The sequence below is a fragment of the Salmo salar genome, chromosome ssa11 (assembly GCF_905237065.1).
Source record: "Salmo salar chromosome ssa11, Ssal_v3.1, whole genome shotgun sequence".
Taxonomy (NCBI): Eukaryota; Metazoa; Chordata; class Actinopteri; order Salmoniformes; family Salmonidae; genus Salmo; species Salmo salar.
In genome coordinates, this window is record NC_059452.1 from 61613692 (window position 1) to 61639500 (window position 25809).

Sequence of the window (25809 nt, forward strand, 5' to 3'; positions counted from 1 at the left end):
TGTTACTCTGCGTGTGCTCACTGTTCAATGAATGTCTATATTGTAATTGTTTTTAATAACCTGCCCAGGGACTGCGGTTGAAAATTAGCCGGCTGGCTAAAACCGGCACTTTTACTGAAACGTTGATTAATGTGCACTGTCCCTGTAAAAATAAAATAAAAAATAAAATAAACTCAAACGTATTTATGCTTCCCATAACAAAGGGGTGGAATACTTATTGACTCAAGACATTTCAGCTTTTCATTTTCTATTTGTAAAAATTTTGAAAAACATAATTCCACTTTGACATTATGGGGTATTGTGTGTGTGTGTAGGCAAGTGACAAAAAAAATCCCAATTTCATCTATTTTAAATTCAGGCTGTAACACAACAAAATATGTAAATGATCAAGGGGTGTGAATACCGTCTGAAGGCACTGTATTTATTCTGTTGAATGAGCTTTCTAAAAGTCATGGAATCAATAGAAAGATAGTGTATTTGGAAGTATTCAGACCCCTTCCCCTTTTCCATATTTTGTTAAGTTACAGCCTTATTCTAAAATTGATTATAAACTCAGCAAAAAAAGAAATGTCCTCTCACTGTCAACTGCCTTTATTATCAGCAAACTTAACATGTGTAAATATTTGTATGAACATAACAAGATTCAACAACTGAGACATAAACTGAACAAGTTCCACAGACGTGACTAACAGAAATGGAATAATGTGTCCCTGAACAAAGGGGGGTCAAAATCAAAAGTAACAGTCAGTATCTGGTGTGGCCACCAGCTGCATTAAGTACTGCAGTGCATCTCCTGCTCATGGACTGCACCAGATTTGCCAGTTCTTATTGTGAGATGTTACCCTAGTCTTCCACCAAGGCACCTGCAAGTTCCCAGACATTTCTGGAGGGAATGGCCCTAGCCCTCACCCTCCGATCCAACAGGTCCCAGACGTGCTCAATGGGATTGAGATCCGGGCTCTTCGCTGGCCATGGCAGAACACTGACATTCCTGTCTTGCAGGAAATCACGCACAGAACGAGCAGTATGGCTGGTGGCATTGTCATGCTGGAGGGTCATGTCAGGATGAGCCTGCAGGAAGGGTACCACATGAGGGAGGAGGATGTCTTCCCTGTAACACACAGCGTTGAGATTGCCTGCAATGACAACAAGCTCAGTCCGATGATGCTGTGACACACCGCCCCAGACCATGGCGGACCCTCCACCTCCAAATCGATCCCGCTCCAGAGTACAGGCCTCGGTGTAATGCTCATTCCTTCGACGGTAAACGCGAATCTGACCATCACCCCTGGTGAGACAAAACCGCGACTCGTCAGTGAAGAGCACTTTTTGCCAGTCCTGTCTGGTCCAGCGACGATGGGTTTGTGCCCATAGGCGACGTTGTTGCCGGTGATGTCTGGTGAGGACTTGCCTTATAACAGGCCTACAAGCCCTTAGTTTAGCTTCTCTCAGCCGATTGCAGACAGTCTGAGCACTGATGGAGAGATTGTGCGTTCCTGGTGTAACTTGGGCAGTTGTTGTTGCCATCCTGTACATGTCCCACAGGTGTGATATTCGGATGTACCGATCCTGTGCAAGTGTTGTTACACGTGGTCTGCCACTACGAGGACGATCAGTTGTCCATCCTGTCTCCCTGTAGCGCTGTCTTAGGCGTCTCACAGTACGGACATGGCAATTTATTGCCCTGGCCACATCTGCAGTCCTCATGCCTCCTTGCAGCATGCCTAAGGCACGTTCACGCAGATGAGCAGGGACCCTGGGCATCTTTCTTTTGGTGTTTTTCAGAGTCAGTAGAAAGGCCTCTTTAGTGACCTAAGTTTTCATAACTGTAACCTTAATTGCCTACCGTCTGTAAGCTGTTAGTGTCTTAACGACCATTCCACAGGTGCATGTTCATTAATTGTTTATGGTTCATTGAACAAGCATGGGAAACAGTGTTTAAACCCTTTACAATGAAGATCTGTGAAGTTATTTGTATTTTTTACGAATTATCTTTGAAAGACAGGGTCCTGAAAAAGGGACGTTGTCACGGCTGTTCGAAGGAGCGGACCAAAATGCAGCGTGTTTGTAGTTCCACATATTTATTAGACGTGAAACTGAATGCAATACATAAATAACTTGAAAACACAAAAACAACAAACCGTGACGCAGAGAGGAAAACACACTACTCAAAAGATAATAACCCACAAACAACAATGAGAAAAACCCCTACTTAAATATGATCTCTAATCAGAGGCAATGAGGATCAGCTGCCTCCAATTAGAGATCAACCCCAAACAATCCCAACATAGAAATAGACAAACTAGAACCTAAACATAGAAATAGAAAACATAGATTAACCAAAAACACCCCCTGTCACGCCCTGCTCTACACTACTATAGAAAATGACATCTTTCTAGGGTCAGGACGGGACAGACATTTCTTTTTTTTGCTGAGTTTATAATTTTTTTCCCTCAATCTACACACATTATCCCATAAAGACAAAGCAAAAACAGGTTTTTAGAAATGTTTGCAAATTTATTAAAACAAAAAAACAGATACCTTATGTAAATAAGTATTCAGACCCTTTGCGATGAGACTCGAAATTGAGCTCAGGTTCATCCTGTTTCCATTGATCATCCTTGATGTTTCTACAACTTGATTGGAGTCCACCTGTGGTAAATTCAATTGATTGGACATGATTTGGAAAGGCACACATCTGTCTATATAAGGTCCCATAGTTGATAGTGCATGTCAGAGCAAAAACTAAGCCATGAGGTCGAAGGAATTATCCGTAGAGCTCCGAGACAGGATTGTGTCGAGGCAGAGATTTGGGGAAGGGTACCAAAACATTTCTGCAGCATTGAAGGTCCCCAAGGCCAGAGTGGCCTCCTCCATTCCTAAATGGAAGAAGTTTGAAACCACCAAGAGTCTTCCTAGTTCTGGCCGCCCAGCCAAACTGAGCAATCGGGGGAGAAGGGGCTTGGTCAGGAAGGTGACCAAGAACCCGATGGTCACTGACAGAGCTCTAGAATTCCTCTGTGTAGATGGGAGAACCTTCCAGAAGGAAAACCATTTTTTAAAATATTTTTATTTAACCTTTATTTAACTAGCCAAGTCAGTTAATAACAAAATCTTATTTACAATGACGGCCTACCAAAAGGCAAAAAGCCTCCTGCGGGGACACATCAGGAAAAGAGAGACAACACTACATAAAGAGAGATCTTAGACAACAACACAGCATGGCAGCAACACATTACATCATAGCATGGCAGCAACACAACATGACAATAACATGGTAGCAAGACAACATGGTAGCAGCAGAACATGGTAGCAGCATATCACAGGTTACAAACATTATTGGGCACAGACAACAGCACGAAGGGCAAGAAGGTAGAGACAACAATACATCACGCGAAGCAGCCACAACGGACAGTAAGAGTGTCCATGATTGAGTCTTTGAATGAAGAGATTGAGATAAAAATGTCCAGTTTGAGTGTTTGTTGCAGCTCGTTCCAGTCGCTAGCTGCAGCGAACTGAAAAGACGAGCGGCCCAGGGATGTATGTGCTTTGGGGACCTTTAACAGAATGTGACTGGCAGAACGGGTGTTGTATGTGGAGGATGAGGGCTGCAGTAGATATTTCAGATAGGGGGGAGTGAGGCCTAAGAGTGTTATATAAATAAGACTCAACCAGTGTGTCTTGCGACGGGTATACAGAGATGACCAGTTTACAGAGGAGTATAGAGTGCAGTGATGTGTCCTATAAGGAGCATTGGTGGCAAATCTGATGGCCAAATGGTAAAGAACATCTAGCCGCTCGAGAGCACCCTTGCCTGCCGATCTATTAAATATGTCTCTATAATCTAGCATGGGTAGGAGGGTCATCTGAATCAGGGTTAGTTTGGCAGCTGGGGTGAAAGAGGAGCGATTACAATAGAGGACACCAAGTCTAGTTTTAACTTTAGCCTGCAGCTTTGATATGTGCTGAGAGAAGGACAGTGTACCATCTAGCCATACTCCCAAGTACTTGTATGAGGTAATCACACCTGTGGGGAGAGGGGCATTCTTCTTACCGAACCACATGACCTTTGTTTTGGAGGTGTTCAGAACAAGGTTAAGGGCAGAGAAAGCTTGTTGGACACTAAGAAAGCTTTATTGTAGAGTGTTTAACCCAAAATCCGGGAGGGGCCAGCTGAGTATGAGATGGCATCATCTGCATATAAATGGATGAGAGAGCTTCCTACTGCCTGAGCTTTGTTGATGTAAATTGAGAAGACCGTGGGGCCTAGGATCAAGCCTTGGGCTACACCCTTAGTGACAGGCAGTGTTCTGACTTTATCAGGGATGCAAACTAGTCACTTTTCTGCGAAATTCACATTTTGAATCCAAAATCGTTCAGATGAGAAAAGTTTTGGGGGGGGTGATGCGTGTTTGGAGCAATACTGGCTGTATCGAAGGCTCAGCCAATCGTTAACAAATTACAAAATGCAGCATGCGACTGAAGAGCGAAGAGGCGACCAACTTACTAGTTACAGCATCAGAGCACCCTCTGGAAAGACCGCGGAGAGTGGAAAAGCAGTTTGCCAGTTACAGCAGAAGCGAGGACGAAGAGGTTGTTGAGAAGCCTGCCGGCGGAGGTGAGAAGGTGATAAAGTGTACTTAATGAGCTGATAAAATAATTGAGTTTATGGTGTGAAAATTAGCTGGCTAACAAAGTCAGACAGCTAGCTTTAGCTAGCTAGCTAGCTAGCTAAAGTTACAACATCAGATGAGCTAACATTAGCTATAGTATTAACTGGTATACGACTCCTTAACGTTCCTCAAGCTATAACGTTGTTAGTTGCTCACTGGACCCTGATGGAAATCTGTGAGAAATGTTAACTAGATAGTTAGTACTTAGTTCATAGACAGCTAACGACTTAATGTTTTCCCTCAGTGGTTAATTTTCAGAATGAGAGAGTTAGGTGAAGATGAGGCGTTGTTTGTTAAACAAGTGGATTCAGGGATTAAGTGTAGCTGGAGCTGGGCCTGGTTTAAACTGGGTGTCACTATAGAGGTGAAAAGAACTTTCCCTCTTTCTCACTTTTTCAATACAGTGGATAAAAAGGGGTATGCCAGGTGTACTCTGCCTGAAAGAGTGAAATTGTGCCAACATTGTAGAACAGATGTACACAGGCAGAAAGTGTACAATGTAATAACAACGTGCAGTGTAGGAGACCAGGGAGACACCACCAGCACCATTCCACCGGGGGCCAGAGAAGATTAGGGATCAACAGGCTCAGCTTCCCGTTCCCCCTATGGACCGCATAGCAAATGCAGTGGTAGGTGTGTTAGGTCAGCAGCATCACTATTTGAGAAGTCAGCATAGCACATGTCAGGCAAACTGTTAGTATAGGTGAAATAAGCACTGTTGAGCAATTTACACAAGATAAAACGGTATGTAGTGTGCCTACTTTTAGTTAATTTCATAGTTTGTGTCTTCTAGGCTATGGTCCTTGGTGTCCTAGCAGAGCATTCCCTCCCCTTCGCTATTGCTCCAGTAATCGTTGAGCTAGCGCAAAATCTTGCCATTGACAAGGTGGCTTTGGAGAGGATGAAGCTCTCAACAACAGTGACATCCTACAAGATGGTCCATGGCCTAGTGCGGACCTTCTCCAAAAGGACCTTCTCAAACCTGAGCAGGTTTCCCTTTTTTTTTTACTTGGATGAGAGCACATCTAACAGCAACAAGAAGGTTGTTCTCATATTTAATTATTGCTTTCTTATATCTATTTGCCATTCTATAGTCTCTACTCTATTTGCACTACTTTTATCATGTTTTAATCTTCTCTTATCTTACATTGTTGGAGAGCTCAAGGAACAAGCATTTCATTGTCCAGTCAACATATGTTTACTGTGCATTTGACAAATAAATCCTGATTTTATTTGGTTTGATTTGAAGGTCCTCTCCATGCTGGTAAGCTACTACCATGATGACATGAGGAAGGTGGTAGTGGAGCACTTGGGGTCCCTGGAGGTCATCAAGGTGAATACCGTCAGCTTGGAGAGGGCACTCTGCAACTTCTTCAACGATAACATCCCATGGAAAATTCTGGTGAGCATGATGATGGATTCTTGTAGGGTCTTGAGAGATAGCAAGACCGGCATCGAGACAAGGATCCGTCAGATGCAATGTCCAACCCTGCTCGACGTTAATGGAGACTCCTGTCATCACATCCACAATGCGGCAAAGAAGTTTGCAGTGCCCTTGAGCAGCTCTTCAATGATCTGCACACTGATCATCAGTGGTCTCCAGATCAAGTAAAAAGTATATTTGAATGTTTGGTATTTACTTATCACTCAATGTATGTAATGAATGAAGTCTTTATTCATTTGATTCATTAATTCATCTGAATACTGAATTTATTCCAAATCTATCTTATTTCTGTGCAATCCTACCTTAAAGGGGCAGTATATGGAAATACATTATTTCATAGTCTCTTTTTGTCAGGTGATGTACCTCAAGGAGATATGCCAGTACCTGAACATCCCTGCCTACAATCCTCAGAGGTTTGTGTCCCATCGCTGGTTGTCTACATATGTCAGCATTTGACACACAGAATGCTGCCGGCTTACAAGGCCCTGTACTACGGGTTCCTGAGCAACAAAGACCAGGAGCTGTACAAGGACCCACTGGAACACATTTATAAAGAACACCACGTGAGCGAGAAGGCACAAGCGCGGAGCATGTCTTTGCACGAGGACCTCAACAGAAAAGGTGAAGGTCATCACTAGTTCTATGTTAAGCTTAGTATTGAGTTTGTGTACATCATGGTTACCAGTGATGAGCAAAATGTACCTTATTGACAATTAACTTACTGATTCTGTTTTCACAGGCATGAAAGTAAAAGTTTTAAAAAAAAGTAAAAGTCCGATGGAAGAGGGTGACCAGGAAGGTGTGGCATGAGGGCACTACAAGTGACCTACAACTCAGCATTTACGTGGGTGTACTGGCTATCCTGAAGGAGGACTAAATGGTTTTTCAGGTGGGTATTTTCTATCTGCGACTGTTGGCTATACTTGTATATACAATATTGTATTTCACAACAGTTGTTTTACATTCACAGGGTAGCCAGACGTTGGTACATAAGCTCCACGACAAACAGCTTGACACTTTTCAGCTTTTTTCTTGCTTCGTCAAAGCAGAATACATAACTAAAGTGTCACCCAAGACTATGGGAGTGATGGTACTTCAGGAGAAGATGCTGCTGTCTGCCAGGGAGATGTATGTGGTGTGGGAAGCAGATGGATTCATAACCAGGAATCCTAATCATGCTGTTAGTACCCTGCAATTTAAATTACATTTAATATGTTGATATCTTTTTTGTCATTGTTTCAAAACATGTAGTAATTGTCAGTTTTGTGGTGTTCCATATTTCAGCTGCTGAAGTCTTTCATGGAACAGGTCACCAAAGCCTACACCACCTCTGCACTTTACATGCAGAAGAAGTTGCCCTTGTAAAGTCACACACTGACGTCACCTTCTACTCTGGACACGATTTTGAGAGGCCACTCGCAGGCAGCGATCCAGTTGAAGAAGCTGAGCGCAATGTTGGGCCACCTCTCACCAGCCAGCAGTGATCTCCATCAGGAGATCATGTGATACAACATTGATCCATGCCTGGCCAGCTTCACGGAGGAAGATGACATGGTGGAGTGGTGGGCTCATGTCTTGGCCCAGACACTGAAGTATCCAGCCCTGGGTAATGTGGTGAAAGGTGCCCTTTCCGTCTTTCATGGTACCAGGGTTGAGTCTTTGTTTAGCTGGATGAACGACATCATTGACACACGAAGCCCCAACATGAACATCTCAACGTTCAATGCAATGCAGACTGTGAAGTACACCCTGCAGTCCAGACAGAAGACCACAGTGGAGATGTTTAAACAGGAGGATGCAAGGTTTGGGGAGGTGGACCAAAGGCTCTGCAGAAACATCAGGTCAGCAGGAGCAGTAGACAAGACACAGTGGCAGCAGAGTCTGCTGGAAGACCGAAGACGACATCTCGAGTATGGCTGTCAGCCATCTGGAAGTGCTCAGGAGAGCAAGAGGGCGGCAGCTGAAAGGAGAAGAGGGCTAGGCTCAAGCATGCTGCAAAACAGCACAAGTGGCCACTTGAAATACTTGTCCAGGCTAAGAAAAAGAAGTAGGGGAAAACCCTCTACCCAGCCCTATCCTTCCCTCCAGTACTCTCCCTTTGTCAAATAAATCCCAGATTGTTCCGGGCCTAGGACGCGGCATCTGAGGCCTGTTTTCTGCCACCATTTACCTTAATTTTATGGACTATGTTTTTATGTTAGCAATTCATATATTTTTAAAAGAAAGTGTTGTGAAAATGTATGTGGGTATTGGAAAGGAGAGTTCTATTTGGGTTTTGTTTAACTTCCCCTCTGAAATGTATAACCTATTGATTTTCTGTTCTGTTGGGCAGTACAGCATCAGAGGGACTGTTCCTGAAAGCTGGATCAATGAGTTAGCTAGCTAACTTTCCAGAATATCTGGAAATAACTCCATCCTTTGAGAAATATTGACCTAAAATGTATGTGGCATTATATTGACTCGACTACATAAACCAGTATAAAATATTAATGTATTGTTTATTCTGTGGACTTCAGTGTCATTTGCAGTAAAGTCTAGGAAACAAATAGAACATGATAGAATGGCGCCGGAGAGGATGGCTGAAGTTTTACGTGCTCCTAACCAACTGTGTTATTTTGTTTGTTTTTTTGCGTTGTTTGTAACTTTTTTTTAAACATATTTTGTACATAATGTTGCTGCTACCATCTCTTATGACCAAAAATAACTTCTGGACATCAGAACAGCTATTACTCACTACGAACTGGTAGAAGCTTTTTCCTTTAACGAGTCTGACGAGTCCGATGTGAAGGATATACTGCTTTCCTGGGAACAGGCCCAAATCCCCGTCATTTGCGTGAAGAGAAGACAACGGAGAAAAAGGGGAGGATGTTGGGCTGCCTTCTGAGAATTCGTAGGCGAGTGAGTAAACCTCCACTGCCATGGCGTTCTATTGGCAAACATGCAATCATTGGAAAATAAAATGGATGACTTACGAGCAAGATAAAACTACCAACGGGACATTAACTGTAATATCTTATGTTTCACTGAGTTGTTGCTGAACGATGACATGAACAACATACAGCTGGCGGGTTTTACACCGTATCGGCAGGATAGAACAGCAGCCTCTGGTAAGAAAAGGGGTGGCGGTCTATGTATATTTGTAAACAACAGCTAGTGCACGATATCTAAGGAAGTCTTGAGGTTTTGATCGCCGTAGGTAGACTCATGATAAGCTGTAGACCACACTATCTACCTAGTTTTTATCCGTTTTTTTCGTAGCTGTCTACATACCACCACAGACCGATGCTTGCACTAAGACCACACTTATTGAGCTGTATACCGTCATAAGCAAACAGGAAAACGCTCCTAGTGGCTGGGGACTTTAATGCAGGGAAACTTTAAATCCTTTTACCAAATTTCCACCAGCATGTTAACTTCTCTGGGCTAGGTGGGACGTGAGCGTCCCACTCTATTCAACAGCCAGTGGTAGAGCGTGGCGTGAAATTCAAAACCTCAAAAATGCTATAATTTCAATATTTCAAACATACGACTATTTTACACCATTTGAAAGATAAGACTCTCGTTAATCTAACCACATTGTCCGATTTCAAAAAGGCTTTACAGCGAAAGCAAAACATTACATTATGTTAGGAGAGTACATAGCCAGAAATAACCACACAGCCATTTTTCAAGCAAGCATATATGTCACAAAAACTCAAAACACAGCTAAATGCAGCACTAACCTTTGATGATCTTCATCAGATGACACTCCTAGGACATTATGTTATACAATACATGCATGTTTTGTTCAATCAAGTTCATATTTATATAAAAACCAGCTTTTTACATTAGCATGTGATGTTTAGAACTAGTATACACACCGAAAACTTCCGGTGAATTTACTAAATTACTCAGCATAAACGTTCACAAAATACATAACAATTATTTTAAGAATTATAGATACAGAACTCCTTTATGCAATCGCGGTGTCAGATTTTAAAATAGCTTTTCGGCGAAAGCACATTTTGCAATATTCTGAGTACATAGCTCGGCCATCAAGGCTAGCTATTCAGACACCCGCCAACGTTGGGGCTCACTAAACTCAGAATTACTATTAGAAAAATTGGATTACCTTCGTCAGAATGCACTCCCAGGACTGCTGCTTCCACAACAAATGTTGTTTTTGTTCCAAATAATCCATAGTTATGTGCAAATATCTCCGTTTTGTTTGTGCGTTCAGGTCAATATCCAAAAGGTAACGCGCGAGCGCATATTGACACAAAAAAATTCTAAATGTTCCATTACCGTACTTAGAAGCATGTCAAACGCTGTTTAAAATCAATTTTTATGCTATTTTTCTCGTAAAATAGCGATAATATTCCAACCGGACAATGTTGTATTCATTCAAAGAGGGAAAGAAAAAATGGCGAGGTCTCGTGAATGAGCATTTCCATTCCCTTTGTCCTCAGGCAGACCACTGACAAACTGAGTTACTATACTTTGCCCAGCTACAGGTGACGCCCCAATCCACTTTCTGGCGGCTTTAGAGAGCCAATGGAATCCTTAGAAAGTGCAACATACCCCACGGATACTGTAGTTTCGATAAACAAGCAAAATCAGAACTACAAAATCGCAGACAGGGCACTTCCTGCTTGGAATCTTCTCAGGTTTTTGCCTGCCATATGAGTTCTGTTATACTCACAGACACCATTCAAACAGTTTTAGAAACTTTAGAGTGTTTTCTATCCAAATCTACTAATACTATGCATATTCTCGTTTCTGGGCAAGAGTAGTAACCAGTTTAAATCGGGTACGTTTTTTATCCGGCCATGAAAATACTGCCCCCTAGCCCAGAAAGTTTAAATGTGCAACCAGAGGGAAAAAAAACTCTAGACCACCTTTACTCCACACACAGAGACGGACAAAGCTCTCCATTGCCCTCCATTTGGCAAATCTGACCATAATTATATCCTCCTGATTCCTCATTACAAGCAAAAATTAAAGGAGGAAGCACCAGTGACTCAGTCAATAAAAAAGCGGTCAGATGAAGCAGATGCTAAGCTACAGGACTGTTTTGCTAGCACAGACTGAAATATGTTCTGGGATTCTTCCGATGGCATTAAGGAGTACACCACGTCAGTCACTGGCTTCATCTATAGCCCACAGTGACTGTACGTACATCCCCAACCAGAAGCAATGGATTACAGGCAACATCCGCACTGAGCTAAAGGGTAGAGCTGCCGCTTTCAAGGAGTGGGACTCCAACCCGGAAGCTTATAATAAATCCCGCTATGCCCTCCGACGAACCATCAAACAGGCAAAGCATCAATACAGGGCTAAGATCGAATCCTACTACACTGGCTCCGACGCTTGTTGGATGTGGCAGGGCTTGCAAACTATTACAGATTACAAAGGGAAGCACAGCAGAGAGCTGCCCAGTGACACGAGCCTACCAGATGAGCTAAATTACTTCTATGCTCGCTTCGAGGCAAATAACACTGAAACATGCATGAGAGCATCAGCTGTTCCGGACGACTGTGTGATCACGCTCTCCGCAGCCGATGTGAGTAAGACCTTTAATAGGTCAACATTCACAAGGCCGCAGGGCCAGACGGATTACCGGGACGTGTACTCCGAGCATGTGCTGACCTAGCAAGAATCTTCACTGACATTTTCCTCCTCTCCCTGTCTGAGTCTGTAATAGTCCTAACGGCCCAGTACATCACTGGGGCCAAGCTTCCTGCCATCCAGGACCTATTTACCAGGCGGTGTCAGAGGAACGCCCTAAACATGGTCAGACTCCAGCCACGCTAGTCATTGACTGTTCTCTCTGCTACCGCATGGCAAGCGGTACCGGAGCGCCAAGTCTAGGTCCATGAGGCTTCTAAACAGCTTCTACCCTCAAGCCATAAGACTCCTGAACATCTAATCAGATGACTAACCAGACTATTTGCATTGCCCCCACCCCCTTTACACTGCTGCTACACTCTTATTATCTATGCATAGTCACTTTAGTAACTCTACCTACATGTACATATTACCTCAATTACCTTGACTAACTGGTGCCCCCACATTGACTCTGTACAGGTACCCCCGTAATATAGCCTAGCCTCGCTATTGTTATTTTACTGCTGCTCTTTAATTATTTGTTACTTTTATTTCATATTGTTATTATTATTTCTTTTTTAATTGCATTGTTGGTTAGGGCTTGTAAGTAAGCATTTCACTGTAAGATCTACACCTGTTGTATTTGGCGCATGTGACAAATAAAATTTGGTTTGATTTGAAATAACATTGGATTGTTTTCCTTAAAATGTTTAGCTATGAGTTAGGTTCACATTAACCACTTTTTATTTTACAAACAGAGACTGATCATGTAGATCATATTCTTTGTTGTTTAATTAGTACACAGTTAACCTGCATTTCAAGAAGGGATTCAGCCTAAAAGTCACTAGAAATCTGAATTTTAAAGCTGATTTAAAATAAAAATCCCCTTAGCAGGGATGTTTTGTGTGTTTCAGTGCAAAGAAAATGTGTCACCTTTTTGGGCCCTCACCAGTTTGCATCCCTGCTTTATACACTGCACTCTTTGAGAGAGGTAGTTAGCAAACCAGGCCAAAGACCCCTCAGAGACACCAATACTCCTTAGCCGGCCAACAAGAATGGAATGGTCTACTGTATCAAAAAGCTTTGGCCAAGTCAATAAAAATAGCAGCACAACATTGCTTAGAATCAAGGGCAATGGTGACATCATTGAGGACCTTTAAGGTTGCAGTGACACATCCATAACCTGAGCAGAAACCAGATTGCATACTAGAGACAATACTATAGACATCAAGTAAGCCAGTCAGTTGATTATTGACAAGTTCTTTCCAACACTTTTGATAAACAGGGCAAAATAGAAATAGGCATATAACAGTTAGGATCAGCTTGATCTCCCCCTTTTAAATAATGGATGAACTGTGGCTGCCTTCCAAGCAATGGGAGGCTGTCTCTCCCCAGAGAGGAGAGATGGGTTAAAAAGGTCAGAGATAACCTTGGCGATGATAGGGGCAGCAACCTTTAAAGAATAAAGGGTCTAAACCATCTGACCCAGATGTCATTTTGGAGTCAAGTTTAAGAAGCTCCTTTAGCACCTTGGACTCAGTGACCTCCTGCAGGGAGAACATATGTAGCGGGGCAGGGGAAAAAGAGGGAGGAGCATCAGGGCTAGTCAGTAAACAAGAACGTTCGGATGACTTCGTCAACCATTTTGAAAAGAAGGTTGACGACATCCGATCCTCGTTTGCTAAGTCAAACGACACTGCTGGTCCTGCTCACACTGCCCTACCCTGTGCTTTGACCTCTTTCTCCCCTCTCTCTCCAGATGAAATCTCGCGTCTTGTGACGGCCGGCCGCCCAACAACCTGCCCACTTGACCCTATCCCCTCCTCTCTTCTCCAGACCATTTCCGGAGACCTTCTCCCCTACCTCACCTCGCTCATCAACGCATCCTTGACCGCTGGCTACGTCCCTTCCGTCTTCAAGAGAGCGAGAGTTGCACCCCTTCTGAAAAAACCTACACTCGATCCCTCCGATGTCAACAACTACAGGCCAGTATCCCTTCTTTCCTTTCTCTCCAAAACTCTTGAACGCGCCGTGCTTGGCCAGCTCTCTTGCTATCTCTCTCAGAATGACCTTCTTGATCCTAATCAGTCAGGTTTCAAGACTGGGCATTCAACTGAGACTGCTCTTCTCTGTGTCACGGAGGCTCTCCGCACTGCTAAAGCTAACTCTCTCTCCTCTGCTCTCATCCTTCTAGACCTATCTGCTGCCTTTGATACTGTGAACCATCAGATCCTCCTCTCCACCCTCTCCGAGTTGGGCATCTCTGGCACCGCGCACGCTTGGATTGCGTCCTACCTGACAGGTCGCTCCTACCAGGTGGCGTGGCGAGAATCTGTCTCCGCACCACGTGCTCTCACCACTGGTGTCCCCCAGGGCTCTGTTCTTGGCCCACTCCTATTCTCGCTATACACCAAGTCACTTGGCTCTGTCATATCCTCACATGGTCTCTCATATCATTGCTATGCAGATGACACACAATTAATCTTCTCCTTTCCCCCTTCTGACAACCAGGTGGCGAATCGCATCTCTGCATGTCTGGCAGACATATCAGTGTGGATGACGGATCACCACCTCAAGCTGAACCTCGGCAAGACGGAGCTGCTCTTCCTCCCGGGGAAGGACTGCCCGTTCCATGATCTCGCCATCACGGTTGACAACTCCCTTGTGTCCTCCTCCCAGAGTGCTAAGAGCCTTGGCGTGACCCTGGACAACACCCTGTCGTTCTCCACCAACATCAAGGCGGTGACCCGATCCTGTAGGTTCATGCTCTACAACATTCGCAGAGTACGACCCTGCCTCACACAGGAAGCGGCGCAGGTCCTAATCCAGGCACTTGTCATCTCCCGTCTGGATTACTGCAACTCGCTGTTGGCTGGGCTCCCTGCCTGTGCCATTAAACCCCTACAACTCATCCAGAACGCCGCAGCCCGTCTGGTGTTCAACCTTCCCAAGTTCTCTCACGTCACCCCGCTCCTCCGCTCTCTCCACTGGCTTCCAGTCGAAGCTCGCATCCGCTACAAGACCATGGTGCTTGCCTACGGAGCTGTGAGGGGAACGGCACCTCCGTACCTTCAGGCTCTGATCAGGCCCTACACCCAAACAAGGGCACTGCGTTCATCCACCTCTGGCCTGCTCGCCTCCCTACCTCTGAGGAAGCACAGTTCCCGCTCAGCCCAGTCAAAACTGTTCGCTGCTCTGGCACCCCAATGGTGGAACAAGCTCCCTCACGACGCCAGGACAGCGGAGTCAATCACCACCTTCCGGAGACACCTGAAACCCCACCTCTTCAAGGAATACCTGGGATAGGATAAGGTAATCCTTCTAACCCCCCCCCTTAAAAGATTTAGATGCACTATTGTAAAGTGGTTGTTCCACTGGATATTATAGGTGAATGCACCAATTTGTAAGTCGCTCTGGATAAGAGCGTCTGCTAAATGACTAAAATGTAAATGTAAACAAAGCATGCAGGTGTCATGAGGCAAATAGCAAAATGCACAAGAAATGCTATATAATGACTTGGGGCTAGCCATTGAAAGTTCAGAACCACTCACCCCACCTGTGCGTGTGTGCTGGAGGAGAGCGAGAGGAGAGGGGGGAGTGTGGTGGGAGTTCATGTACCAGACGGGGAGACAAGCCAGGGCAGACAACGAACAGATTGCCAGGTGGAATCCAAGCTGCAGTGCAGCAGGCAATGGGAGTTGGTGTCACACCCACTTGGGAGAAGCTTTTATTTCTGGAGGCAGATTTCTTGTAGAAAATGCCAGTGGATGGTCTCTGAACAGCGGGAGGAGGCTTCAAGGCCTCCGGATTTGGGTTGGGTAGCCTGCCATTTGTTGGGCTCAAAGGCACCTCTCACTTCACACCTCAGTGCTAATTGAAGTTGTATTTGGTCTGTCTCAGTTCCAGGTTGGATGGTGTCCTTGATAGTATTAATCCTTCCAGGTAATTTTGTCCAAAATTAGGTTGTATGTTTGGAGTTTTGATCTGGAGTGAAGGTTATGCTGTGGAGGGTAGCATCCTGTATATGTCCCTTCCAAAAAAATTCAAGTTTATCTAACTCCAAATATATATTTTTGTAAAAAACATGTTGGAAATGTGAGAGCTTACATGCAGCTGTATCTCTCTCTCTCTCTCTTCCCTGAACTCGATCTCTGTAGCACTCCACCAATCAGGCCTTTATGGTAGAGTGGCCAGATGGAAGCCACTCCTCAGTAAAAGGCACATGACAGCCCACTTAGAGTTTACCAAAGGGCCCTTAAAGGACTCTGACCATGAGAAACAAGATTCTCTGGTCTGTTGAAACTAAGATTGAACACTTTGCCACTGAATGCCAAGCGTCACGTCTGGAGGAAACCTGGCACCATCCCCACGGTGAAGCATGGTGGTGGCAGCATCATGCTGTGGGGATGTTTTTCAGCTGAAGGGATTGGGAGACTAGCCAGGATCGAGGCAAAGATGAACTGTGCAAAGTATAGAGATCCTTGATGAAAGCCTGCTCCAGAGCGCTCAGGATCTCCAACTGTGGCGAAGGTTCACCTTCAACAGGACATCAACCCTAAGCACACAGCCAAGTCAACGCAGGAGTGGCTTCGGGACAAGTCTCTGAATGGCCTTGAGTGGCCAAGCCAAAGACCGGACTTGAACCCGATGGAACATCTCTGGAGAGACCTGAAAATACCTGTGCAGCAACGCTTTCCATTCAACATGACAGAGCTTGAGAGGATAGGATCTGCCGAGAAGAATTGGACACACTCTCCAAATACAGGTGTGCTAAGTTTGTAGCGTCATACCCAAGAAGACTCAAGGCTGTAATCACTGCCAAAGGTGCTTCAACAAAGTACTGAGTAAAGGGTCTGAGTACTTATGTAAGTGTGAGATGTCCTTTAAAAAAAATATTAGCGAGAATTTCTAAAAACCTGTTTTTACTTTGTCATTATGGGATATTGTGTGTGTGTATGTGTGTGTGTAGAATTGATGAGGGGGGAAATTATATATTTTTAAGAATAAGGCTGTAACAAAATGTGTAAAAAGTGAAGGGATTTGAATACTTTCCAAATGCACTGTAAGTGTAGAATACCTGCAGTGACAAAATTGTTGATGACAGAGTGAATGTTCCAAAATGTAGATCAATTTAGTCCTGGTGCAAAACATTTTACTTGTGTGTTTTTGTGCTTACCTGGGATGACTCACTGTATTTTGCTTAGATTGTAACACAACTCTCCTTCTATTGTCTCCGCCCCTCATGTTAGGCCTGAATTGGTAGTGAAGAAACTTCGGTATTATGCCCGCTACATTGTAGTTTGTTTACTTCTGAACAAGATGGACCTAGTGAAAGTGCTGGTCAAGGTAAGAAACCTGAGAAAAATAAACAAGAACCAGAGGAAGTTCTGAATCCCTTCAATCTTATTTGTATTTATTTAGGCCTTATTTTGTATTTTATTATATTGGGGTTTTGTATGAAGTGGGGTGCAGAAAACACAGGGACAAAGAACTCAAGTTTCAGCCTGAAATGTTTATTCTAGTAAACCTCTGACTGTAATTGAAATATATTTCCTTTAAGATCCTACAAGCAGCAATAGTTTTTAAACTGTACATGCATTAGTGTATTTGTGTACATAATATCTGTCTCCCTTCCTGTAGGAGCTGTCAGAGGAAATTGAGGACTATACGCAGCGATTCAACACAGAAGATCAGTTAGAATGGAATCTGGTCTTACAGGAAGTGGCAGCTTTTGTGCAGGTCAGATCCCAAAGAATAACCGACTGAATCACCTGATGCCTTTTACCTTCTGTTTCTACTGCCTATTATGAAAGGGGAAATGTCATCATAACTTATGAATGAAGGATATAGCAGCACTTAAAGGAGGCCACCACAGGTCAGCAAACATTTGAAAAGAAGGATGTTGCCCAACGACCATTACTAAAGTACATACACCAGTGACTAACCTATTCAACATGAAGTACTGTATTTCATTCTGGATTTTGGGGGGAAATTATGATTGTACATTTCTGTAAATCTTTAATTTGAGTGAAAGATTGTGTACCACACATGTGCTACTGGAATGGTGTGCACAATGGAGTACAAGGGAAGCTGCGCATGATACAATTGTAAAGTGTGTGTTTGTTTCTGTGAGCAGGCAGACCCAGTTGTGGTGCTGAACAATGAAAATACTGTGGTCGTCATATCCAATCGGCTACAGGAGAGGGGCATGCCTCTGTTGGAACAGGGCATGGTGGTTGGTCAGCTCACCCTGGCAGATGCACTAATCATTGGCAACTGCAACAACCAGGTGTTTGAACGCATACATTCTAGTCTAAAGCCCAGCCCTAAAACATCCCCTAGACCAGTCTGTAGACCCACATTCTAAACTATATTATTTTGTGTTTGTTAGGTGAAGTTCAGTGAGCTAACCATCGATATGTTCCGCATTCTCCAAACTTTGGAGCGGGAACCAGTCAACCTGGCTACAACGACATCTAAACATGGAACATTGGTGAGGCGGAATACTGAAAATGCTTATTACATGAATGTCTTTTGAACAACGACACATCCAGAATATTGCAAATGTAAAAGTCTCATGCGATTTCGGGCGAAAGGCAGTGCTGGCAACCCTGCATGAAACCTGTCCTTTAAACAGCTGCTTAGTCACATTCTTCCTTCACAGGCCCTTACCCCATGTCTTCCTTCACAGGAACCCAGCGAGAAGCCAGCCAAGAGAGAGAACCCTCACAAGTACCTGCTGTACAAGCCAACGTTCAGCCAGCTCTACACCTTTTTGTCTGCCTCCTTTAAGGTTAGTCTCCATCTGACTACCCCCGTCCAATCTGCTCTGCCTTCATGTTCCTATTGTCGGCTTAGCCATGCTTGGCTGAGCTGAAGAAAGTTGTTGCTACTTTTAATCTATTTTTCATCACCCCCACCTGTATCTGCCTTTTTTAAGCTCCGGTGGTTTTTGGAAATTGCCAGTAGCTTTTATGTAGTCCATTTAGTGGTACTGTCTTCTGCAAAAAATGATCAGTCTAGCTTACCTCTGAGATAATTTTACATCAAATCAAGTCTTACCCAATGGAAATGTAACCGCTGAACAGAAGAAACAACATATCCTGTTTTAGAGTACATCCTAATGGAATCCTATCAGAATTTAACAAAATGTAAATTGAAGGAAAGGTTCTATCAATTCCCTGGGTCATTTCATGTTTTCATGTGTATCTGAGTTATTGGCGTTCAAGCAGGCAGAAATCCATCCGGTGTGACGTAGCATTGTGATAAATTTGCTCTCACTACACTGGAAATTAATAGGGAAATGAATTTTAGATCACTAAAATGTCTATCATACATGTCAGATTTCAATACTGACCGATGTCATAACTCGGGAAGATGTATTCTCTAAAATATGAGCAATGGCTCATTCGAGTGATATTCCTACCTCGAGAAATGTGTAATTTAACAGAGGGTCTAGCACTTTTTTGCTATTTGTCTACCTCTTTAGTCCAGGGTGCATTGCATGGTGTCGTTGCCAGAGATGTTATAGAAAGGAGATAGGAATCCAATGAATGAAGGAAGTTTAACGCCCCACTCGGCAGACTGTTGACCAATCGCGTTCACTTTGTCACGCTGCGTCACGCGGTTATTAAGCTAATCGCCATGCATTCCCTTCTCAAAGTCAAGTGCTTATTGTTGCTACTTTTAATCGAGGAACGTGCCTATTTTCCTTAAAGTACGTAATGTCACGATTTCAAAGCTATACTGTATTATAGATGGCAAGTTAATTATCTCACATCTCTGAAAAGATTTGTAATGTTGTACTTGTTGTTGACGAAATGTGTGCTAATATTGGGTTTGAGCGCCTTGAAGAAGAGTGGTACTTGTCCCAGAATCGCCCAGAATGCACCGCACAGCCCATTGACGTAGCAATGGCAACGTTTCCCATCTCCTCAAAAGTATATCTGCCATTGCTAATGTCAGACTCCACTCTGTGAGGCACATTGATCTGCAGGTTGAACATGGTGAGATTGTAGACTCTTAAATTGATAGCTCTAAAATCACCTAAACAAACTGCACTAACTAGCTACATTACATGCTAATATTGTCTTTGGTATTGTAATGAAACAGTAGGGAGCAGGTCTCGAACCCTCGACCTTCAAGCCCGAAGTCCGGCGCGCTATCGACTGTGCCGCAAAATCATGCTCGAGCGGCAGAGTCGATTTCCGCGCTTATAAACCCAGGGTCGTTACACTATTATTATGTGTAGCTACGTTTGCTAGCTAGCTAGCCAGTCAGCCCATAGAGTGCATTGCATTGTGGATTTTTTTAGTCAATTTAAGATGCAACAGATTTCCACAACTATTTTCCATGTTGCAAACCAACCTTATTATAAAGCCAAAATGAAAAAAGAATTCTCCTAAAATATTGTTCTCACATTTATTTAACACTGTAAATAGATTTTTTTCTTTAAATGTATATTTTGATTACATTAATGTAGGTTTGACCAAGCTCAAAACATTTAGGATGGTATTGGCTGATTTGAAGTTGTGTTTTTTTGTAGGAGTTGCCAGTGAACAGTGTGCTGCTCGTCTATCTTTCAGCTACTGGAGTCTTCCCTACTGGATGCTTGGATTATGAGGGTACACCAGCATTTTGTAAACACACACACACTCACTGGTCAGCTTCTTGAAGCAGGAGCTGAAATTAATCTGATAATTTCTTCCCAAAAATGTATTTAACTTTGTCTTTCTATCAGGACCATATGACTTTGGAGTAGTCCTCACCAACACGAACCGTGATGTGGTAAACGCGGAGACGGTGCAGAAAAGGAACCAAGCCCAAAAAGAGATGCACTGGTAAAGATCAGGCGCTGACTGTCCTCAATGTTTTCTAACGTTTGGCAGACATGAGATGCATGTACAGTATTGGCCTTTAAAAAGGTACATTGAACTTTTCGCACAGCCCATGTTATTTATAAACACACTCTACGATATTTGCCAGAAATTGTTGTTCCCCTTGCTATGCAAGGGCCGCGGCTTTTGTGGCGCAATGGGTAACGATGCTTCGAGGGTGGCTGTTGTCTATGTGTGCAGAGGGTCCCTTGTTCGAGCCCAGGTAGGGGCGAGGAGAGGGACGGAAGCTATACTGTTACATTTGTACTATTTAAAAAAAAAATGTATTTCACCTTTATTTAACCAGGTAGGCAAGTTGAGAACAAGTTCTCATTTACAATTGCGACCTGGCCAAGATAAAGCATGTGTGTGTGTGTGTGTGTGTACATGCAATGACTGTTGACTCCTGTATGCCTTAGCCTTCACCCTGGAGACTTGTTCCCTTTCACCCGGAAGCCTCTCTTTGTCATTGTAGACTCCTCCAACAGCACAGCCTATAAGGTTGGTGAGAATTACATTCATCACAATTAAAAACAAATGTGTTAAGATGATGGTAAATGGTAATTTTGAGGCGCTTTTCAGACATTGCCAAAACACTCAACAAATTGTTTTCATTAAGATTTTCATCAGCATACTTAAATTGGTTGATGGTAGTTCACTGGATTTTCATCTTATTATTATTAGTTGTTGTATAAAAACAAAATATTCAAGGTGCCAAAACACAACGCTGGGGGAGCACCAGTATTCAAGATATGGAGTCAAGATGGAGAACAAGGCATGTAGAGCTTACTTAGGGGATCACCTTTTGTTAACAACTTGTTTGACTCATTTTACGATGCATTTATGGAAAAGTGGGCTATTCCTTTTGGGAATTCACTCTGGTGTGATCCTTACTAATGCTGTGTATCTCCATGTAGAATTTCACCAATCTCTTTGGTCAGCCGCTGGTGTGTCTTCTATCTCCCACAGTCTATCCAAAGAGCATGCAAGGTTTGTTTGTCACTATTATTTTAGCTTTGTACTCAAATCAAAATCAAATAAGTTTATTGGTCGAATACACAAATTTGCAGATGTTGTCTCACATGCAGCAAAATGCTTGTGTTTCTAGCTCCAACAGTGCAGCAATACCTATCAATAAATAAATACATAATATACACATAATCCAGAAAAATAAAGTAACTAAGAAATATCAGAACGAGCAATGTCAGACACTGGAATATAAATATACAATGTCTTCAGAAACTATTCACATCCCTTGACTTTTCCATATTTTGGGGGGTGTCACTGACCTACACAGAATACCGCATAATATCAAAGTGGAATTATATTGTTCAAATGTTTTACTTATTAATTAAAAATGATACAACCACAGACCTGGGAGGTTTTCCAATGGTAAATAACTGCTTTTTTTTGTAAAGCAGACATCAAATATCGATTCGAGCCTAGTAAAGTTATTAATTACAGTACACCCAGTACACCCAGTCACTACAAAGATATAAGCAACCTTCCTAACTCCTTTGCCGGAGAGGAAGGAAACCACTCAGCGATTTCAGCATGAGGCCAGTGGTGACTCTAAAACAGTTACAGAGTTGAATGGCAGTGATAGGAAAAAACTGAGGATGGATCAACAACATTGTAGTTACTCCATAATATTAACCTAATTGACAGAGTGAAAAGGAAGCCTGTACAGAATAAAAATATTCAAAAACATGCATCCTGTTTGCTACAAGGCACTAAAGTAATACTGCAAAAAATGTGTCAAAGCAATTTACTTTTTGTCCTGAATAGAAAGTGTTATGTTTGGGGAAAATCCAATACAACACATTACTGAGTACCACTCTCCACAATTTCAAGAATAGTAGCAGCTGCATCATGTTATGGGTGTGCTTATAATTGTTAAGGACTGAGTAGTTTTTCAGGATAAAAAATACACAGAATGGAGCAAATCACAGGCAAAATGCTAGAGGATAATCTGGTTCAGTCTGCTTTCCACCAGATACTGGGAGAGGAATTCACCTTTCAGGTGGACAATAACCTAAAACACAAGGGCAAACCTACACTGGAGTTGCCTACCAAGAAGACCGTGAATGTTCCTGAGTGGCGGAGTTTTGAATTAAATCTGCTTGAAAATCTATGCAAGACTTGAAAATGGTTGTCTGGCAATGATCGACTTCATATTCGATTCCAGGCTGTATCACAACCGGCCGTGATTGGGAGTCCCATAGAGTGGCGCACAATTGGCCCAGCGTCGTTAGGATTTGGCTGTCATTGTAAATGAGAATTTGTTCTTTACTGACTTGCTTAGTTAAATAAAGGTTAAATAAAAATAAATAAATATTTGACAGAGCTTGAATATTGTACAATCCAGGTGTCCAAAGCACCTAGATTTACCCAGAAAGACTCACAGCTGTAATCGCTGCCAAAGGTGATTCTAATATGTATTGGCTCAGGGGTGTGAATACTTCTGAGATATTTTTGTATTTCATTTCCAATAAATTGGCAAAAATGTCTGAAAACATGTTTTCACTTTGTCATTATGGGGTATTGTGTGTGTAGATGGGTGAGAACATTTTTTATATTTAATCAATTTTGAATTCTGGCTGTAACACAACAAAATGTGCAATAAGTCAAGTGGTATGAATACTTTCTGAAGGCACTGTATATACATACTGTATAATGGTGTGTAAAGACAGTTTGGACAGTATATGAATAGAAAAGGTGTGTACAGCAGTAGTTGTATAAGATGAGCCATGACTAGAATACATTCTATACACATAAAGTTGGTAAAATAATAAGTAAACATTTATTAAAGTGACCAATGTTCAATGACTATGTACATAGGTGCAGGGTAGCATACCGGGTGGTAGCCGGCTAGAACAGTGACAAGTACTCCTCTTAATTAGCATGTTACAGGCAACAGTCAGTTACTTTCATTGTTGAAGTCTGCAATTAAAGTGTGTAAACTATCCTAGAAAATGGCTCTCAGAGCTCGTCAGTTGATTCTCCTATGTGTTGGCCTATTAAAACCAGCCATTGTCCTCGTTTAGGCCTACTTATAAAAAAAAATCTTTGAATACATTTTATTGATTGGTTTAGAAATGTGTGGTCAGAATAAGCCATGTGAGATGAGACATTGTTTTTGTAGGTGTTCTGAGAAAGACTGTTGTATAAATGCCTCATCTCTGTCACCCTCCGTCTCCTTCTTCTCGCAGACCAGTCCCAGCGTGGCAGCCTCTTCACACTCTTCCTGTACTGCCCCCTTCTGGCTTTCCTGTCCGTGTGTGGCCTGAGCAGCCTTAACCAAGGATTGTGGCAGAAGGCTGATGAGTTTCTATGCAAGGTGTTCCGTGACATTGGCCAGATGATTTCACGCTCACGAGCTATAGGTACTTTTGTTAATTCTGTGATACGTTTTGTCATTTTAAGTGCAAATGTCACAACCATAACGGTGGAATTTCTCCTTCACAGACCAAGCATTTCTACAGTTCTACGGTGACGAGTTCCTTCGATTGGTACTCATCCGCTTTGTGTTCTGCTCGGCTACACTGAGAATGCACAAGCTCTTCCAGGTAAATCGTTTTTACTGTGCCCTTGTTACTTAGTTACATCTCCCATAGTTATTCACATCTCCCATAGTTATTCACAGAAGTTATGATCATTTGGGGGTAAATGTAATATCCGTCTCTCTTTGTCTGCCTTTTGCAGGACTCCAGGAGCTTCCCGGAATCGGTCCCTCAGCTACCTAAACAGGATACGGTGGAGAGCAGCTTCCTGTGGAAGCACGTTCTGGAGCTGGCTGCCATGTTGGATGTGCAGCACCTCTTTTGGGACGGAGCGCTGGACGTGAACTACTGACTTTTAGCTGACCAGCTAGTCACCACAACTTTACAAACACAGACCAACTACAGACACACAGACCACCACTATACACACTCGCACAGGGGAGAGTCCTCATCATCTTTCAGAGGTAATCAAGTTACTTGTTGAACACACTGCAATAGTGTCTGTTTCTTTGGAACCCAAGACCCCCTATTTCCCCCACCTAATGTACAGTGAGGGAAAAAAGTATTTGATCCCTTGATAATTTTGTACATTTGCCCACTGACAAAGAAATGATCAGTCTATAATTTCAATGGTAGGTTTATTTGAACAGTGAGAGACAGAATAACAACAACAAAAATCCAGAAAAACGCATGTCAAAAATGTTATTAATTGATTTGCATTTTAATGAGGGAAATAAGTATTTGACCCGCTCTCAATCAAAAAGATTTCTGGCTCCCAGGTGTCTTTTATACAGGTAACGAGCTGAGATTAGGAGCACACTCTTAAAGGGAGTGCTCCTAATCTCAGTTTGTTACCTGTATAAAAGACACCTGTCCACAGAAGCAATCAATCAATCAGATTCCAAACTCTCCACCATGGCCAAGACCAAAGAGCTCTCCAAGGATGTCAGGGACAATATTGTAGACCTACACAAGGCTGGAATGGGCTACAAGACCATCACCAAGCAGCTTGGTGAGAAGGTGACAACAGTTGGTGCGATTATTTGCAAATGGAAGAAACACAAAAGAACTGTCAATATCCCTCGGCCTGGGTCTCCATGCAAGATCTCACCTTGTGGAGTTGCAATGATCATGAGAACGGTGAGGAATCAGCCCAGAACTACACGGGAGGATCTTGTCAATGATCTCAAGGCAGCTGGGACCATAGTCACCAAGAAAACAATTGGTAACACACTACGCCGTGAAGGATTGAAATCCTGCAGCGCCCGCAAGGTCCCCCTGCTCAAGAAAGCACATATACATGCCCGTCTGAAGTTTGCCAATGAACATCTGAATGATTCAGAGGACAACTGGGTGAAAGTGTTGTGGTCAGTTAAGACCAAAATGAAGCTCTTTGGCATCAACTCAACTCGCCATGTTTGGAGGAGGAGGAATGCTGCCTATGACCCCAAGAACACCATCCCCACCGTCAAACATGGAGGTGGAAACATTATGCTTTGGGGGTGTTTTTCTGCTAAGGGGACAGGACAACTTCACCGCATCAAAGGGACGATGGACGGGGCCATGTACCGTCAAATCTTGGGTGAGAACCTCCTTCCCTCAGCCAGGGCATTGAAAATGGGTCGTTGATGGGTATTCCAGCATGACAATGACCCAAAACACACAGCCAAGGCACAAAGGAGTGGCTCAAGAAGAAGCACATTAAGGTCCGGGAGTGGCCTAGCCAG

At 43.2% G+C, this 25809-nt stretch overlaps 1 protein-coding gene across 1 annotated transcript in view; it reads left to right on the plus strand.

Annotated features, from left to right (window-relative positions):
• The window catches only part of LOC106562843 (protein SCAI), a 41369-nt gene extending 16719 nt beyond the window's left edge, over positions 1–24650 (plus strand). Inside the window, exons 5-16 of the mRNA XM_014127888.2 lie at positions 16953–17049; positions 17344–17442; positions 17840–17992; positions 18095–18196; positions 18395–18496; positions 20249–20327; positions 20444–20543; positions 20999–21080; positions 21497–21569; positions 23792–23965; positions 24048–24148; positions 24285–24650. Coding sequence (XP_013983363.2) covers positions 16953–17049; positions 17344–17442; positions 17840–17992; positions 18095–18196; positions 18395–18496; positions 20249–20327; positions 20444–20543; positions 20999–21080; positions 21497–21569; positions 23792–23965; positions 24048–24148; positions 24285–24434 — 1312 coding nt within the window. The 3' untranslated portion in view covers positions 24435–24650. The remainder of the gene's footprint in view (positions 1–16952; positions 17050–17343; positions 17443–17839; positions 17993–18094; positions 18197–18394; positions 18497–20248; positions 20328–20443; positions 20544–20998; positions 21081–21496; positions 21570–23791; positions 23966–24047; positions 24149–24284) is intronic.
• Positions 24651–25809: the final 1159 nt, after the last annotated feature.